The sequence below is a fragment of the Dysidea avara genome, chromosome 1 (assembly GCF_963678975.1).
Source record: "Dysidea avara chromosome 1, odDysAvar1.4, whole genome shotgun sequence".
Lineage (NCBI taxonomy): Eukaryota > Metazoa > Porifera > Demospongiae > Dictyoceratida > Dysideidae > Dysidea > Dysidea avara.
In genome coordinates, this window is record NC_089272.1 from 16,880,021 (window position 1) to 16,897,966 (window position 17,946).

A 17,946-nucleotide genomic window follows, 5' to 3' on the forward strand; every position below is an offset into this window, starting at 1 on the left:
ACAATTTCCAAAAGTGGTATAGCATTTAATGAAACACTAATGCTAGTCAAATATAGCAGTTGCTTCAAGCTATTAAAATTTGGTGGAGTTTAGCATAAGCGGAAATATTTTAGTTGGTCTGTTAATTGCTGTTGCACAACTATTGGATGCTGTGATTAAAAAATGTACAGAAACCAGGCTCGTACCCAGGGGGTTCGGTCGAAACCTCTATTTTAAACTGGAAATTTTATTTTTACTGTAATTTGTGTTCTAGCATTCATTGCACGCATTCCATGGCTTCTACCAGCTGAACCGCGTGTGGCTTCCAGGTATTAACCATAGCGCTTCGAGGTTATCTGTGTACATAGAAACCACTTTAATGATGCATGAATACAGACAGTGGTTTCCTCTTCTATTATAATGCTATCCATCGAGCCATCCTTGACCATACTGCACTGATAGCTACTATTAATATTATTTCGATTAATTATTATTATTATTATTTTATTATTATTAAAAATTGTTTGGCAGCACAAGACTGTCAAGCTAGGCCGTAGGCCTTTGAGAGTGTCCATATCTTGTTGTTCTCCATAAATCATCAAGATTCTTCTTAAATAATGCCACGGTTGGTGCAGAAATAACATCTGCTGGAAGAGAATTCCACAAAATTTAATTAACTACTCTGTTAGTGAAAAAATTATGGCTCACTAACAGCCGAGATCGAAATTTAAAGAGTTTACGGTGGTGACCTCTGGTGGTATCCGTATTACTCAAAGTGAAAATGAGGTAGGGTTGATGTCATAGTAACCATTCAATATCTTGTAGGTCTCATTTAGATCTCCCCTTTGACGTCTACAGTACAGTGAATATAAACCAAGTCTCTCTAGACGAGTTTCGTATGGTAAATCAAATAAACTAGGTAATAACTTGGTGGCACGTCTCTGTACTTTCTCTAGGAGATCAATATCTTTCGCTAAGAAAGGGCTCCAGACCTGGATGCAATACTCCAAGTGAGGTCTGACATACATTTTGTACAAAAAAGTCAACAAGTCAACAGAAAGAAGTTTGAAGGACCTTCTTAGCAAACCAAGAACTTGCATAGTTTTTGCTGCAGCCTTATGACACTGTAGAGATGGTTTCAAGTCTTCAGTGCACCAAATACCAAGATCTTTTTCTTCTTGCACTTCTGTGATTTCAAAGGGTAAGTTGGTGGAACTGTCCAGCATAGAGTAGGTGAACGGAGCAGAGTTACCAATCCGCATCAGCTTACATTTAGCTATATTGAACCGAAGCAACCATGTGTGGGACCACTGAACAATCGGTCAACATCACTTTGCAGCCTAAGGTGATCGTCAAAGCTCTGAATAACAGAATAGATTTTTGCGTCATCAGCAAACATTCTTACATTACTTTCGATAAGGTCTGGGATGTCATTAACACATAATATAAACAACAGGGACCCTAAAACAGACCCCTGGGGGACTCCACTCACCACCTGAGCCCAAGACGACAAGTGACCATTCAACACAACTCTCTGGAAGCGGTTGGAAAGAAAGTTTGATAGCCACAAAGACAAATTACCATGAACACCAAATGCTTCCAACTTAGAGATCAATCTATGATGAGGTACAGAATCAAATGCCTTACTGTAGTCTAGAAATATGACATCAATGCCAAATCCTTGATCCAAAGTAGAAGTCCACTTTTCAAAAGTTGGTGACAAGTTAGTAAAACAGGACTTGCTGTTAACAAAACCATGCTGTTCACCATTAAGTATGCCTTGTCCATCAAGAAAGGTTACCAATTCAGAACGTATAATAGATTCCAGGATATTAACAACTAAAGATGTCTAACTAATTGGCCTGTAGTTGGAAGCTTGGTTTCTTTGACCCTTTTTAAAAACAGGAACAACGTGTGCCTGTTTCCACTCATCAGGGAGGACACTGCTAGATAAGGATCGAGAATACAGAATGGTTAAAGGTACATAAAGTGTGTTAGCACAAGCTTTTAAGATGTAAGAATGTATACCATCTGGGCCAGGAGCTTTGTTAACCTTGAGCTCAAGTAGCTTCTGAAGAACTGTTGACTCTGTTGTTATGTCAATATCACTAATACTATCTTCAGACACAAAAGAGGGAACAGGCATACTAGATAAATCTTCTCTGGTAAATGTTGACTCAAAGAATTGGTTTAGGGTTTCAGCCACCTCCTGATCATCAGCAGTGACAGAACCATCACTCTTTTCCAATGGGCCAATACTAGATCTAATCTTCTGTTTAGACTTGATGTAACTATACAGTGCTTTTGGATTAGAACATAGCTTGTCCAAGAGGGACTGTTCATAAGAATTTCTAGCAGATCGTATCTTACATTTGACATCATTGTGTTTTGCTGCATAGGTGGCATAATCAGATCTTGACTTGGAATGTTTATATTTGGTAAAGGAAAGCTGCTTAGCTTTAATGGCTTTAGAGAGGTTTTTGGACCACCAAGGAGGAGTAGGTTTATGGACAAGTAATAGCAGACATGGTATAGCTAGACACATTTTGAATCTTCTCATGATGATTATCAGTGCAGATAGAACTCAGTTGTTCTTCTGCACTATCTTGCCATTTTTTATCCTATAGTTCTTTCCATTCTTGTTAAGCTGATTTCTCAAAAACTTATTGCATTCCCTCTCTTTGAGGGTCATATCAGGAGTGATAAAACTTTGGACAGATGTTTAGGAACGTCTTTACCTCTCAACTTGATACAATTTTGAAGAATCGAAGCCTTAGACTTTAATGAGTCAACTGAGATCTTCAGCAAACAAGGCTTATCGCCTCTTTTACCCAACCTTACAGCATTAGTGATTTGAGCAGGCACACCCAATGATTTGTGAAAAATACTAGAAACATGATCAATATCCTCCTTCTTCCTAGACTGACCGTCATCAGCAGTGGGTTTGGTAACATTGTGAAGAATAACATTCAACTTCCTCTTTTCTTTATCTTTTTCTTCGTTCAAAACAGATGCCACAGCAGATGAAAAACCACCAACAGACAACGATTCAACTCTAGGTAGAAGGCCAGGTTTTGGCACCACACTATTATCCTCATTGGCATCAGTGGACATTTCATTACCCTCCTGAACTTCACAGACTCCTTCAGACAATCTATCGAGTTTGTGTTCTATTCTCTGGAGCCTCTTATCAAACAAGTCCTGCCTGGCAAACATTTTGTCAAAAAATTCAAAAGCACTATTAACCTTAGGCTGACATTCACAACAAAAAAACATGATACGAGGGGAGTTTAAGGACAACATATCATATTCACCTTTACTTATTCTAGTACACTTAAAAGTGTTCCCAGGAACCACACCACTGACACTGCACTCCGTTATCCAAAACATCCTCCGCACAGGAGGGACAATTGTTATCATCGTCTTCAGGTCTACGCCACTTCTCTGGTTGAGAAGTTCCAGTTTGTTCTTCCGACATTTCTAATTAATGCCCGCCGTCGAACAAACACCAAAAACGATAAGAACAACCACAGTCACCACACTTAAGTATTCTCCAAGGTAAAGTAAGAAACACCAACGGTAAATACGGGGTAGGCAAAGGTAATAAAAATTGATACATAGATGAGATAGGAATCTCCGCATAGCTACTTGCTGTACTTACGTGCTGGACTATCCGCACCGTTAATTAATTGGTGTTGACTGGAAGGAGAAAACTCTGATCCATTGTTCTGTAGTGAATTTCGTGTTGTTTGATACAGTAATCTTGTTCCTTACTTCGAATAAGGCGGAAATGTGACTGTGGATGCAAAAACAGTAACAAAACTCGCTGACGGACCCAAGCGATTAAAACTTTGGCTAGCTGTAACTCTGGAATTGTTCACTCTATGAGCGTCAAATTCAGTCTGTAAGTATAACTTGGGATAAGGAATCGAACCAGCGAAGTCATTAGTCCATATCTTCGTGTTCAAGTCTTGTTGTTTGAATAGCGGCGACAAATTTTGGCTAGCTCTACCCGCCTGAAACAACGTCTTCTTAACTTACAATTTGTTTTGTGTACTTATCCTTCCTTGTTAATCGAACCGAAGTAAACCCACCGTACTGTCCACTAAACAGAGAATTAATACGCTAAAGTCAAGTTACTGATGCATCAATTCGTAGATCTCTTTGTAGAAAGGTGTTGATGGAAGTGCAGATGGAAGTGTTAAAAACAGAAGATCCCAATCCCGGGTGTGTAAAGGATCTATGATTGATATAAGAAAGCAGTAACAGGGCCGTAGGCAGACCTTTAGGTTGGTAGGTTCTTTTGAAGAAAAAGTGGACCTTTTAGTGTGATGCTGAGGTGTGCGAAGCGCACAAAACTAGTGGGGTCTGGGGGCATGCTCCCCCAGGAAATTAAAAAAAAATTCATGCTGAAAGACTGAATTTGAGCCACTAAAATAGCACAATTATTTACTAATTCTGCACCATAATTATGCATATGGTGTGATATGGTGTGCGAAGCACACCCAGCATGCGAAGCATGCTAAAACTAGGGGGGTCTGGGGGCATGCCCCCCCAGGAAATTTTTTAAGGAATACATGCTAAAAGACTGAATTTGGTGACATTTCAGCCACTAAAATAGCACGATTTTTACTGATGTGTCAATTTTGTACCATATGCATTGCAACAAGGGACTATGTAGTTATACACATAATAATATTATCATGATAGAGAATTTGTACACTATAAAAGTGTTAATTGTTATCGCTATTAAACTGTAAGTGGTTTAAAAAAATGTTACAAGTGCCAAATCATAATAATAATTATGTGAATTTCAGGGCAGTGAATCCAGCTCGAGTCTACGTGGATGTTGTGTGGCAAAAGTATCTACTACACTGTCAAGATCTATTGGAGTGTCATAGTGTATATGCATTAATGCCAAATGGGAGAGCCGATCTTTTCCCATTGATGCCCTTAGAAAATTATTTAAACGCCTCAATCCACTTGCACTCCTCTCACATTCGCAGGATGTTACTGGAATGGTACAAGCAATCTGTAAAAGTACAAATATGTTGGGAAACATATCCTTGTCACACTCCTTTAGTGCTTCTCCAGCTGATGATGGTCTTTCTCTGGTTTTCTTACCAGTATAGCGATTTTTCCAACGCTTAAGTTCCATTTGGAATAGTTCTGGGGATGGAAGATCTGCACTGTATTTGGAAACAGCTGTTTCAAGGTTAATATTCTTTCTGCAAAGAATAGATGGCACAAGCCCTAACAGCATAATAGCAGTAACAGATGAATCACAGAACTGCTGGTCCAAGAAAGAAATTATGTGGTCCAGCAGTGGTATTGCTACATTCCTTTGAAAGTATTCACAAGGATTATCTGCTGCAGCATTGCTACGATGCTTCTGCCTAGAGGCAATGCGTGGCATTTGAATGGTGCAATCTACTTTTTCTGCAACTCTTTTGCTGTGTTCAAATATCTTAGCAAACCCAGAGTCAACATTTTTCCGCTCAAGGCTGTAAGTTTTGGTAATCTCTGTAATTTCTTCATGAGCTTCAATAATATCAAGTGTACGTTTCTGTAGCTTTACTGTGATACCAGCTAAGTGTGAGAGATATTGGTAAGTTGTAAGAAAGACTACAATAAATTCAAAGCTGATGATTCCTGCTAGCAGTTGTTGTGCATCACTACGGCTTGTTGTACCCCAATCTGAATAGGTGGTGCCATACTTTTCCATGTGCCGTTTGTAGCCGATCAGCTCCAAAGCCTCAGTAATGAACACATATGCCTGATAGAAGTGTTGATAAGCACTCTGCCGTTCTGCCCATCTGGTCCTGCAAACATCCAACAAGGGTTTTCTTCTTGTCTCATCAACCACATTTTGCCTTATAATGAGTTCTAAAACACCCATTCGCTTTGGACTGTACAGAAAAAACTTACTGCAGCTTTGCATCCGATCAAGAACATTGCGTACTTGTGGTAATTTACAACTTTTGCTGATAACTAAATTAAGACAATGGCCATTACAATGTACATACGTAGCTAATGGGGCTGCCTGCTTAATACGTGCTTGGACACCTACCGAATCTGAAGCCATGTTGCTAGCACCATCATACCCCTGACCACGCATGTTTGATGCTGGAATTTGGTTCTTACTTAAGAAGCCTAATATGACAGCAGAAATTGCCTCACCTGTTATTCTTACTAAGGGCAGAAATGCCAAAAATTCTTCCCTGATTGTATTCTGCTTATGATCAAAAAATCTGACACATAAAGCTAGGTACTCCACATTGTGGGATGTTACCTCATCTGCCAGAATAGCATAAAATGGAGATGCATTGACATCATCTACTATGCCTTGGAATATTTGCTCACCTATAACCTCAATCAAATCATTCTGACTTTGAGGAGAGATGTATGTTGCATTTCTCATTGCAGGAGTTTCCAGATGTTTCCTTAATATATCATCATTTGTAGCTAGCAATTTTAGTAGAGCAAGAAAATTTCCTGGATTACCTGGTGTTTCAGGTTTCTCTGCATCTCCTCGCAAGGCTATGCACTGTTTGCCACAAAACAGCACAGCGCTAGCCAAAGATTTCAGAATGCTACGGTTGCGTTCGATATTTGCAGCTTTGCGAGCATCTACCTGAGATGTGATGGAGACATCCGGATGCTCAACATTATATTTGAAGCTATCAGCCAGTTCCATGCACTTTTGATGATACAAAGAATTTTCATGCTCCTTAGCCTTTTCACTTTTTTTGTTCCATGCATGGAATGGCTTGTTAACAAAGCTTCCTTTGGACAAATCAGTGCAGAAAATGGCACATATGATGCAGAATACTCCATCAACCTGCTCACTGTACACCATCCAAGGATGCAGTGAAAGCCATGCAGGTTTGAAACTGCGATTGCAACCACCAACATGCTGTGTTGGAAATGCATGGTCCTTGTGTGGAATTTTATGGTTTGTAAGCAATTCATACTTTTCAGCCACCGTCAGCGAGTGCACTGCAGCAGAAAAATCAGCAGGTGACGTAGCCTTAGAATAGATTATGCCAATGTCCATTTGGACAAGGCTTGGTGTTTTGCTAGGTTGTGGCACATCAGTTGCTTTCACCATTTGAGACTCAGAAGCTGATGATGATGCAGGGGTAAGTAGTGATGGTGGAGTATGGCTACTGGTAATATCTTCAACCGGATTTAAAATGACTTCCGTTCCTATAATAGATTAGAAGAATGATTTATTGTGAGCCATCAGTTTCATACTACGTATTACGTACTCATACTATACATTACACTGTATTTCTACTATACATGGTATACTGAGTTGATAATTTAATGACAATTAAAATTATTAGCACAATCTATTGTTTATATGTTGTGCATTGAATTACAGCATCCTGGAGTAATCAGTAACTGACAGTCTGTTGTATAGTAGATAACTGACAGGCACAAGCCACGCCACGTTTGCATGAGCACAGTAGAATCATTTTACACTCAAAACCGGGTAATTTAATACTTGCATTTACGAGAATTAGAATGTTTATCTACTATCTATTCACTATAGCAAGCTAACTATATAGCTAGCTAGCTATATTACCAGAAGGTAAGGAGGGAGTAGAGCTGGTCAAAACATCTTCAGCGGAATCGTCGTCAGAATTACTATCAATTGCAATCACCTCTTCTTCAAATACCTTGCTCTTCTTCGCAAAAAGTTTATCTAGTCGCTGACAGGAAGAAGCTGACCGCTTCCTCTCACGCTCTTTCTGTTTCGCGCGTCCCATCACCGTTGTTTACATAAGGTGTTAAATCACGTGTATAATGTAAAACCACAATCGATTGTTATCAGCTTTAGCGATTTGGGGACTTTAAGGAATCGATTCCAGTTTGCTGTAGACTTATATGGACTTGGAATTGTGGACCTTTTTACTGAAATTGTGGACCTTTTTCCCAAGAGGGCGGTTCGTCCGAACCTACCGAACCCCCCTTGGCTACGGGCCTGAGTAAAATAACAAGCCACAATCACAAAATTATAAAATCAAGTCCAATCGTAATTAAATATTTTCTAATAAGAGCCCGGAATAGCAACCGACTTGATGGACACTGCATGTGACTGATAGACTGTTAACTATAACACAAGTAAGCATGGCTTATGATATGTATTCTGAAATGTCAAGTGTGTGAGTCTGTCAGTTGTTTTCATATTAACCTTATTGTAGTTAGCTATCATCCATGTTTGGATAATGGTGAAATGTAAGGTTTAGCTTATAGCTGAAATGAATGACACTGAGCAGTCCTAGAAATGCTGGAGTGTACATGCACTACAACCATATTTTAATCTCTTGTTTTTATTAGTGTGCGATGGGCCCATGTTGAGTGGAATTTGTGTCAACAAAATGATGTGTGAGAAGTTTATTTAATCAGTGCATGCATTTCTGCATTTAAGCAATTTGAGGCTATTTTCAGGACATTGAATATTAAACCTTTCTCAGCATCTGGGGGCTGTGCCCCCAGACCCCTGCATCTGGGATCGCCTACCATGAACCCCCTTTTTGAAATTCCTGTATATTGGCCTGCCATTGGGAAACAAATGAACACGGACACTACACACCTTTGTTATCTGGAAACAAAAGAAGATACTCCAGTCTTGTAATAGCTCCTGAAACTACATTGACTTGTACACACGTTGGTGGATGTCTGCTCATCATAGGGTATGTGTTTACAAGCTGCTGAAGTTGAGAATGCTTGGCGAAAGTGTTCTGGTATCGAGGAAAGCAAACAGATGCTTGTTTCTAAGTATGTTTTGATTGAAGAACAACACAAAAACAAGCATTAGGATCACCTGGATAGTGTTTACAGGCATGCTAAACTTCATGTTTGCTTGTTGTCCCGTCTGGTCGATTACAGCATTCATATTCCATGGAATCAATGAAATTATCTATTACCAAGCTTTGCCAATTAGTTCTGAGTGGTTTTCCAGTAGAAACTCAGAAGTAGATCTATCAGCCTTGCAAAGCATTGTTTTGTAAAATCTTTAACTTTATGACTCCATAACTCACTAAGGCCACTCCAAATAAATTTTCTGTTTCCCGTCCTGGACTCAAGCATATTTGTATGCGGGCGGTCCATTTCCATTATTTCATTATAAGATTGGCGGCTTTTCAAGACATTATTTTCCTGGCACAACCATAAAAAGCTGCATAAAAGCATGCTTAAGCTTTTCAAGTTGCAAAAATAGTGCAAACGTGAAGTTTGTGCCAACTCGATAGCATTGCTGACACGTGAGCTGACACTGTTTCAAGATGGCTTTTACCATAGATTATATATTCCTTACCAGGATTGGAAACCAGAGATATTCCTGTATAAAAAGGGCGAGCTGTCAGTATTGTAATAATCAACACCTCTCCTTTGATTACTATGGTTTCGTTTGCCAATGAAGAAGTGAAGAGGGAAAGCAGTTTGGCATCTTGTCCCTTTCATTACAAGGATTTCTCGTCATGGTAAGTTGAACACAATTGTTTTATTGGCAAACAATCGTCGAAAACTGGGTGAAGTTACTCGCATTATCCGTTTAGTTTACTGAAGCGCTCTTCGTTGCACCTTTAAGTATGGAGGTTTTATTGCTCTATGGAAGCATCCAAACTCCCTGAGAACAATTTCAAGCAACAGATAAATGATTCTTACGCCGTTCTGACTTGGTTAGCGCTCTCATCCAGTTGGTTTTTAAGGGAAATTACAAAGAAAAGCGCTTTCCATCGCGGTTTTAGTGCATTGCCTGAGCTGTTATCATTAAGTTTGCCTAGTATTTCCAAGAATGCAGTGTTATAGAAGTTGTTCTGACAGTTTTTTCTGGCTACTGTCAGTAGGCATTGCTCTGAAATATTTATTTTTAAAACCTGATGTGTTGTATTAATTACTTAATTTGTCTGTGTTTTTACAGTACAATGACAGGAGAGGGAAAAGGCCACTCAGGCCCACTAGTAGAAAATATTTTAAGCCTAAGCCTAAAAGACTCCGGGTATCAATCCCATTGAGTGAAGTTTCAGTCCTGAAAGTATCTTTGCCCCTGTCATTCAATGTCAAGTTACCATTGTCAGCATACCGTGATGCACCAGTCGAAAGCTTAGAAACACTACACAGTAGATTGAAGGAGTGTGCTGCTGTACCTACAGGTATGCATATTAATATGAAACTTTTGTATTAGCTCTTCATGTAGCAGCAGGTTGGATTGAATCATATGATAATGATCAAATTAGTATCTACAAATTGGGTTCCCCTGAATATGGCTGTGAAGTTTTGCTATCCTTAACTGTCAGGAAGAATTTTACTTGGATTTTAAGCTACAAGAAACAGATTGTAAAGTCTGAAAATTGCAATCTGATTAGAGATACTCCATCACTGTTGAATTCAGGTGAGCCCAGGAATACTACTGTGGAGATGAAAATATGTCGTGGTGAAAAATTGTTTAGCATGATGTTCTAGTGATTTTACTGGCAATTCTAGCATATAGGTTGTTGTATAGCTCTAGTATAAAGTAGCATTAGAGTAAGTATGGGTGCAACCCCTAGAAGCTGCATGATTTTTGCCTTAAAATGGCTTTATATTGATGTTTATAACATGATACTAAAATATACAATGCCAATCTATACTACAACTTTTCTCAAATCTTTTTTTCAATAGGTGGGGAAAAGGGAGGAAATTTCCTTTGAGTGTTTTAGTAAATAATTACAATAGCATCACAGTTAATAGTAACTAATGTTGGATCATTGTGTTCAGTACATTATTTGTCCTTGCTTTGTATAGCTATTAATATAATGCATCACTGTCATAGTTATGCTGTATATGTGGATATATATTTAGTTTCTAGAGTATCAGACTTAATGGACATCATATGCACCAGTAGCATTTGTGAAGGGAACTGTGATGATGAGTACTTGAGACTTCCCAATATTCGCAATGGGGAATTCAAAGATGCTTCACGTAAGTTATTCATACTTAATGGGTGATGTTGCAAGCATGTTCTATTTTCTCCTAACTGCTTTTTTTCTGAATTTATGTTATCTTCAATTAAATAGTGACCCTATAGTTTGACAAAACCAGTCTTCCACGTACATCCGATTCTTTGACTTTAACGAACTGCAACTTTATGTCTCAGCATCCTTTGACATGAAATTTGTTCACAATCATTACCATTGATTCTGAAATAACTTTTAAAGTGACAGCACTGAGTTATGGTCCTTCAAACTCATAAAAGTTGAAGTGTGTGGAAGCCTGGTTTTGTCAAATTCAGTAATGTATATTAATTTTAATGATGAACATTTAACTGTATATAGTAGGAGAGCGTTTTGTCTTTTTCTGTTGATAATCTCCTTCAATAAATTCTGTAAAATACAAGAAAGTAAATCTGTTAAATTATTATAACACTTGCAAATATGATTGACAATGTGATATCTGCATGCATTTATTTCAAAAATTTGTTTGGTACACATGCCTATTTATTTTACGTAGGAAGTTCAACTGTTGCAATGTTAGACAGCACTAGAACTGGCCATATGTCCATTTATCACAGCAGATGTGAGATACTGATTAAATCAGATGATTCTAGACGATGTGAAAGTTGTAAAGCATACCGAAAGATACTGACTACCATGGTGTCACGTAACTCCCGTTACCGAAAGGATGATGGAACCAACCCAAGTAGCCATATCACCTATGCAAATTTGTGTTCATCTGAGAAGGATGAACGTTTAAGACGCTTGCATAATGAGAATAGGAAAGCCAAACTTTGCATAACCAGATTGAAGAAGAAGATTTCTGCCGATACTGCTCAAAATGGTGTAGAGTTGGATGTCAAAATGAGCAATGATCTCAAAACTATAATGACTGAAAATACACAACAGGTGTATTCAACTTATCCTGAGGGTTCATTCCAGAGGTTGTTTTGGGATCAACAACAAACTGCGTTATCTTTAAAAGACTCTAGATCAATGAAATGGCACCCACTTGTTATAATGTGGTGCCTGTACCTTAGACGCTTATCTGGAAAAGGTTACGAACTTCTGCAAAAGTCTGGATGCATGAAGCTACCTTCACAACGTACGCTGTGTGATTATACACACTACACATCAACTACAATTGGATTTTCTAATGAAACAGATCGTGATCTTTTTGATGTGGCTTTTTTGAATAATGACCTCAACAGATATGTATTTTTGATTATGGATGAGGTGCATATTAAGAGTGACCTTGTGTATGACAAACACAATGGTTCTTTGATTGGTTTCGTTGATCTTGGGGATACCAATAATAAGCTACTTCAGTTTGAGAATGCCATGTGTGGTGATGATAAAAGCCAACAGGATCTAGCCTCATCAATGCTGGTGTTTATGGTTAGAGGTATCTTCTTCAAGTTGAACTATCCATATGCTCAGTTTTCATGTAAAACTTTAAGTGGGGATTTGATGTTTGACATGGTATGGGAAGCAGTGTCAAGATTAGAAAGAATGGGATTCCGGGTTCTTGGAGTAACTTGTGATGGTGCTTCCCCAAACCGTCGACTGGAAACTGCACAGCCAAAAGGATGAAATGGTTTATAAGGTTCCTAATGTTTTTGCATCTGAAGGATCTGGGTATCTGTATTTTATTTCTGACCCCCCGCATCTACTAAATACTATCAGAAACAGCTGGAACAGTAGCAAAAGACATCTTTGGGTAAGAAAACAGAACTTGAATGTTTGATACTATACTACTTATCAACATGTATATATGCACCTAATTCATAGTAGTGAACTTGTTATACTCTTTTCGCTTGTAGTGTGAGGGCAAAGAGATCTCTTGGCAGCATTTGGAAAAGTTGTACCTTGATGAAACTAAATCAGACGGAAAGAGATTGGTTCCAAAACTTAAATATGAGCACATATATCTGACAACGTTTTCCAAGATGAGGGTTGATCTTGCAGCAGAAGTAAGATTATATATAATACACAATAAGTTGATTTTGTTGTGGTACTTACAAGGCTCTGAGTGAGACCGTAGCCAATGCAATGGAGCATGATGGTGGAGAAGAAGTGAGTGCAACAGTCAAGTTCATCAGGATGATTGATAAATTCTTTGATTGCCTGAATGTTAAAAACCCTGTCACTGGTTGGCACAAACAGAAAGCTTTTCAGGATCCATACCTTCCTCCTGATGGCAAATGGCATGAAGATGAGTGTTTAAAAGTAATATTATACATTTGTACAAGTGCCTATATTGCATGAGATCATGAATAGAACCCGTCTATAGTGACACCCTGAATCCATTGTAAAGTAAAGCTTCAATCATGGTTCTAAATGCATGTGTTCTACTAGCAGTGATAATTAAGGACAGTAATTGTCAGGTTGTATTTCAGCATGCCATTTTAATTGGTCTGACAGTTTTATAATACTACCATTATATTGTGCTTGAGTGTACTATCAACAATTGTTTTGGATCAGGATGATTGTATAGCTATTAATTTTATAGTTTTATTTAGCAAATTCAAAATCATCTGCTTATAACAATTGTATCTTTTCCCTAAAATGCTTTCACAATAGCTTTAGTTACATGGTATATAGTACTATCACACATGTTAAGGTTCATATGCAATGAACATTATAATTGTGTTGCAGTGGCTTGAAACAGAATTCATCCCGTACTTGGAACAATGGGAAAAGAGTGTAATGGAACGGGAAGGCTTTTCTGCTAAGGATAAAGAACTGATGTTGCTGGCAAGAGAGATCCGTATTGGTATCACTATCACAGGTATTTGCATTATAGTTTTGTTTGAAAGACAATTACATTTTTACTTATAGTGAAATCGTTCTTGGAACTTGTGCGGTACATCTTTACAATCCCTGAGGTTAAGTGTTTCCTTAGTGAAAGGCTTTCCCAAGACCCCTTAGAAAACTTTTTCGGCTGTCAGAGGCAGAGGAGAGGTGCACATGAAAATCCCAACGTGCACGAGTTTTGTAAGAACACAAATGCTCTCAAAGTGATTAATTCTGTATGTGGAAATGTTTCAAAAGGGAATTGTAGAGGTAATAAGAAGGATTTAGATGTACAGGTAGAAAGTATACCTCTCCGAAAACGTTGCAGAACTAAAGATAGAAAAAGGACACTGTTTTCAAAGGTGATAAAACTACCAAAAGTGTTCAAACACAAACCAAAGTTCCGTGCACTAAGTAAAGAACTGAAGCAGGTACAGAGGTCAACAGTGACAAAATATGAAATTCAGAAGCCAGCTGATGAAAATAATCCTGGATGCAATTCATCTGATATTTCTACAATTGATCTCATAGAGAGCAAAGATTCCTTAGAGATAATCAATGAATTGCCCACTACTGATAATGCTGTACCTCCAGGTGTTGCCGAGCCTCTTAGTGATATTTCTAAAATACCAAGAGGAAATCATACTACTGATAATGCTGTACCTCTGGGAGTTCCCAAGCCTGGTCAAAATGATGGTCACCAACTAGACGTTCAAGGGAATGAAATGTTCAATGGAACGTTTGTGGCTTCCCAACTACAAATAGATTTGATTAGTACTGCATTAGGCCCTGGCCCCTCAGAAGAAGTGATATCAACATGTGGCTCCATCTCCTTGAAGCGTTGTGACTTCCAGACACTGAATGAGTTGAGGTGGTTAAATGACCAAGTAAGTATATCAGTGTATTGTTATTTGCAATTATATATTCCTCTTCTCCAGGTGCTCAATGCATATTTTAAGTTGATATCAGCAGCCTACGGGGATGTGTATGTTTACAGTACATTTTTTTATTCGAAGCTTGCAAGTGGTGGATATGAAGCCGTGCAGCATTGGACAAAGAGAAAAATGTGCTGTGTAACAAAATTTTGCTATTTCCAATCCACCTTGATGTGCACTGGTGCTTGGCTAGTGTGAATCCTAATCCTACGAAACAGCAGATAGTGTACTATGATTCACTGCAGGGTTACAACGCAGATTGTGTGAGACACTTGTACCAGTACACGGAACAGGTGTCAGCAGGAACGGAGTATTCTGGCAGACAATGGACTTGTAGTCCTTTTGCAAATACACCAAAACAACTAAATTCATCTGACTGCGGTGTATTTGTATGTGCTTTGGCTAGGTGCGTTGCAGCTAATCAACCATTCAGTTTTACCCAGAATGACATTTCCAATATCAGAAAGCAGATTATACTGAGCTCCTTTCACGGAAGCTATTACCTTAACCATATAAATTATTTGAAGAACATATAGATTACAATAATAATTGTACAATCATGTAATTGAACTATCGTTTTGCTTAATAAATCTACATACTGCTGTCATATAAATCTCTACGAAGACTCTTGGATCGCTGCGTACTCTTTTTGGTTTTCTGTTTGTATTTTTCAAGCCATGCACTGGCAAAAGAAAACCCTCGTACTGTCACATATAGTTCCACTATCTTGCTTAAGATTTCTTGATGCACTTCTCTTTCATCAATTTCAAAATCAGCTGTAGCAATAAGCCAGTAGAATTCAACGTCATCATTTGCAGTGACCCTTTGAATAATTTCATCCTTTTTTGGAATTCCATTGAGTGTATGAAGACACTCCTTCAATTCTTCCTCAATAGCTAGAAATACATTAAAAGTGGCCTCCTTGATACGACATAATCCCCCTCTATTCACCTTCACAGTCCATTCTTCAGAATTGCCATAGCTACTATCCTTATCTTTAACCAACTCCATAAGGCACAATACCATTTCTTCTTTGTAGTCATGTTTACTCCTCTCAATTTTTTTCCGAAGCTTCTTGCATACATAACCAGCAGCATACCGTATGGCATTTCCTTCACGCTGCGTAATTGCAGAAGGTAATGATTCACTGTGGGATGAGGCTGTGCAATGATCATCTAAAAGTTTCCAAAATAAAAGGTCAGTGAGATGCTGGTACAGGATTGGTGTTGGAGATAAATCTGCCAGCTTTTAAAATGTGACCCATTGAGTTATGAACTTTTCTGATGACCATAGCAAAACGTATTTCCTCCACAATTTTTCTCTGTTGAAGTACTGTTTTTTACTAGAAAGGATGGGTTGGTTTAATTCCTTTAATAGTGTTGTGGTGAACAAATAACAATTATCCACATTGACTCCATTTGAACACCAGGCTAACAAGTTCACTGCAACCTTTCTAGCCTCAGCTGCAACAGGAGACTTTATTTCAAATGAACTATCTTCCAGGATGTTTCTAATGGCCGCTATGAATGTATCCAGGCTTTCCTTTCCTTCTATATGATGGGACAGTAGCTCAGTACGAAATTTCGAGAATCTTTATATGAAACTTACTCTTTTCATCTGTATCTTTCATAGCATCTTTAGTACTCTTCTTTTTACTCCGTTTGGCCTTACTCGCTCGAGACTCCGCCATCACTTGTGACATCTTATCGCATAAAGAACACGGTATAGTGAAACGAGATTCCGTTACACTACACTGTAGTGATAGACTTAGACAGAACTTGCACATGCACACACCATATTTGTAACACTAGGCTATTTTTAGATTGTGCACGTGATGTACTGATTGACACGTTTTAATACATATTACTACATGGTGGCAGCGTGCTTCGCGACTCAACAAATCCATCTCCAGCCTCCCGATCCCTTTGATTTCAAGACGCCCGATGATTGGCCAAGATGGAAACGGAGATTTGAACAATTTCGTTCTGCTGCTGGCCTTCAAGACGCTTCTGCACCCAAGCAAGTGAACACACTTCTTTACTGTTTAGGAGAGGAGGCGGAGTCCGTCTTAAATTCTACGAACATTAGTGAAGATGACCGGAAAGACTACGCAGCAGTTCTGGCGAAGTTCGATGGGTTCTTTCAGGTTCGGAGAAACATTATCTTCGAGAGAGCACGGTTTAACCGCCGATGCCAACTACCTGGCGAATCAGCAGAGCAGTATATCGTGGAGCTATACAACTTAGTTGAACACTGCAACTACGGTACTCTCACATCCGAAATGATCCGTGATAGACTCGTTGTTGGCATACAAGATGCTTCATTGTCGCAGCGACTCCAGTTAGATCCCGAGCTGACCCTAGAGAAGGCGAAGAAGCTTGTCCGTCAGCGCGAGGCAGTACAGGAGCAGCAGCAAATGCTCAAAGGAGCAACGTCGGGTGACCTGGATGAACTGCAACGAGGCTACCGTAGAACACCTAGCTATGACACAAGACGACCGCAACAGCAGAATCCAAAAGTATTTCAAACAGAGACAGTCGGACAGCAAATCTTGTTTACGTTGTGGAAAGGGACAACACTCAAGGGAGAAATGTCCTGCTAAGGATGCTGTCTGCCATCGCTGCCAGAAAAAAGGGCATTATGGAGCCTGCTGTCTTACAAAAATTGACAAGGTAGCTACAGATCATTGCTGTGCCTGTGGCGGTAAGAATACGGACACAATCTCAACCACACAGGGCCTTAGCCTAGACTCTGCCTTTTTGGATGCCATTGAGGACACACGAGCCACTACGTGGACAGCCACAGTGACACTGAACAATGTGGATGTACTATTTAAGCTGGATACTGGGGCAGAAGTCTCTGCCATCACAGTTGAAACCTACCAAAAGCTACGTGTTAAGCTAGAAAAGCCACAGAAGACCCTCTACGGACCATCACAGGCCACCCTGACAGTGAAAGGACAATTCGAGGGAAAACTTGACCACCAGGGTAAGCAAACCATACAATCAGTGTATGTGATAGAAAACCTGAAAAAAAACCTGCTAGGCTTACCTGCAATTGAGGCCTTGAACCTTGTGGTTAAAGTAGATTCCCTAAGTGACAACACCCAGTATAAAGTAGTACAGAAATTTCAATCCATTTTTCAGGGGCTAGGGAGCTTTGGGGATGCATACACAATTGCACTGCAAGAGGGAGCCAAACCCTATGCTATATTCACACCACGTCATGTCCCCATGCCACTTCACTCCAAGGTG

General features: G+C 39.1%; 1 protein-coding gene and 1 pseudogene across 1 annotated transcript; one reads left to right on the plus strand and one right to left on the minus strand.

Moving 5' to 3' along the window:
* Positions 1 to 4,238: 4,238 nt before the first annotated feature.
* LOC136258042 (52 kDa repressor of the inhibitor of the protein kinase-like) lies at positions 4,239 to 7,967 on the minus strand. Its single transcript, XM_066051348.1, has one exon. It carries the CDS (start codon positions 7,088 to 7,090, stop codon positions 4,793 to 4,795), a length of 2,298 nt encoding a protein of 765 aa, XP_065907420.1. The 5' UTR covers positions 7,091 to 7,967; the 3' UTR covers positions 4,239 to 4,792.
* Positions 7,968 to 9,304: 1,337 nt separating this feature from the next.
* On the plus strand, positions 9,305 to 15,288 carry LOC136258050 (uncharacterized; annotated as a pseudogene).
* Positions 15,289 to 17,946: the final 2,658 nt, after the last annotated feature.

Coding starts and splice junctions, on each gene's coding strand:
- LOC136258042 (XM_066051348.1), bottom strand. CDS start 7,090: ATGGTGAAAGCAACTGATGTGCCACAACCTAGCAAAACACCAAGCCTT.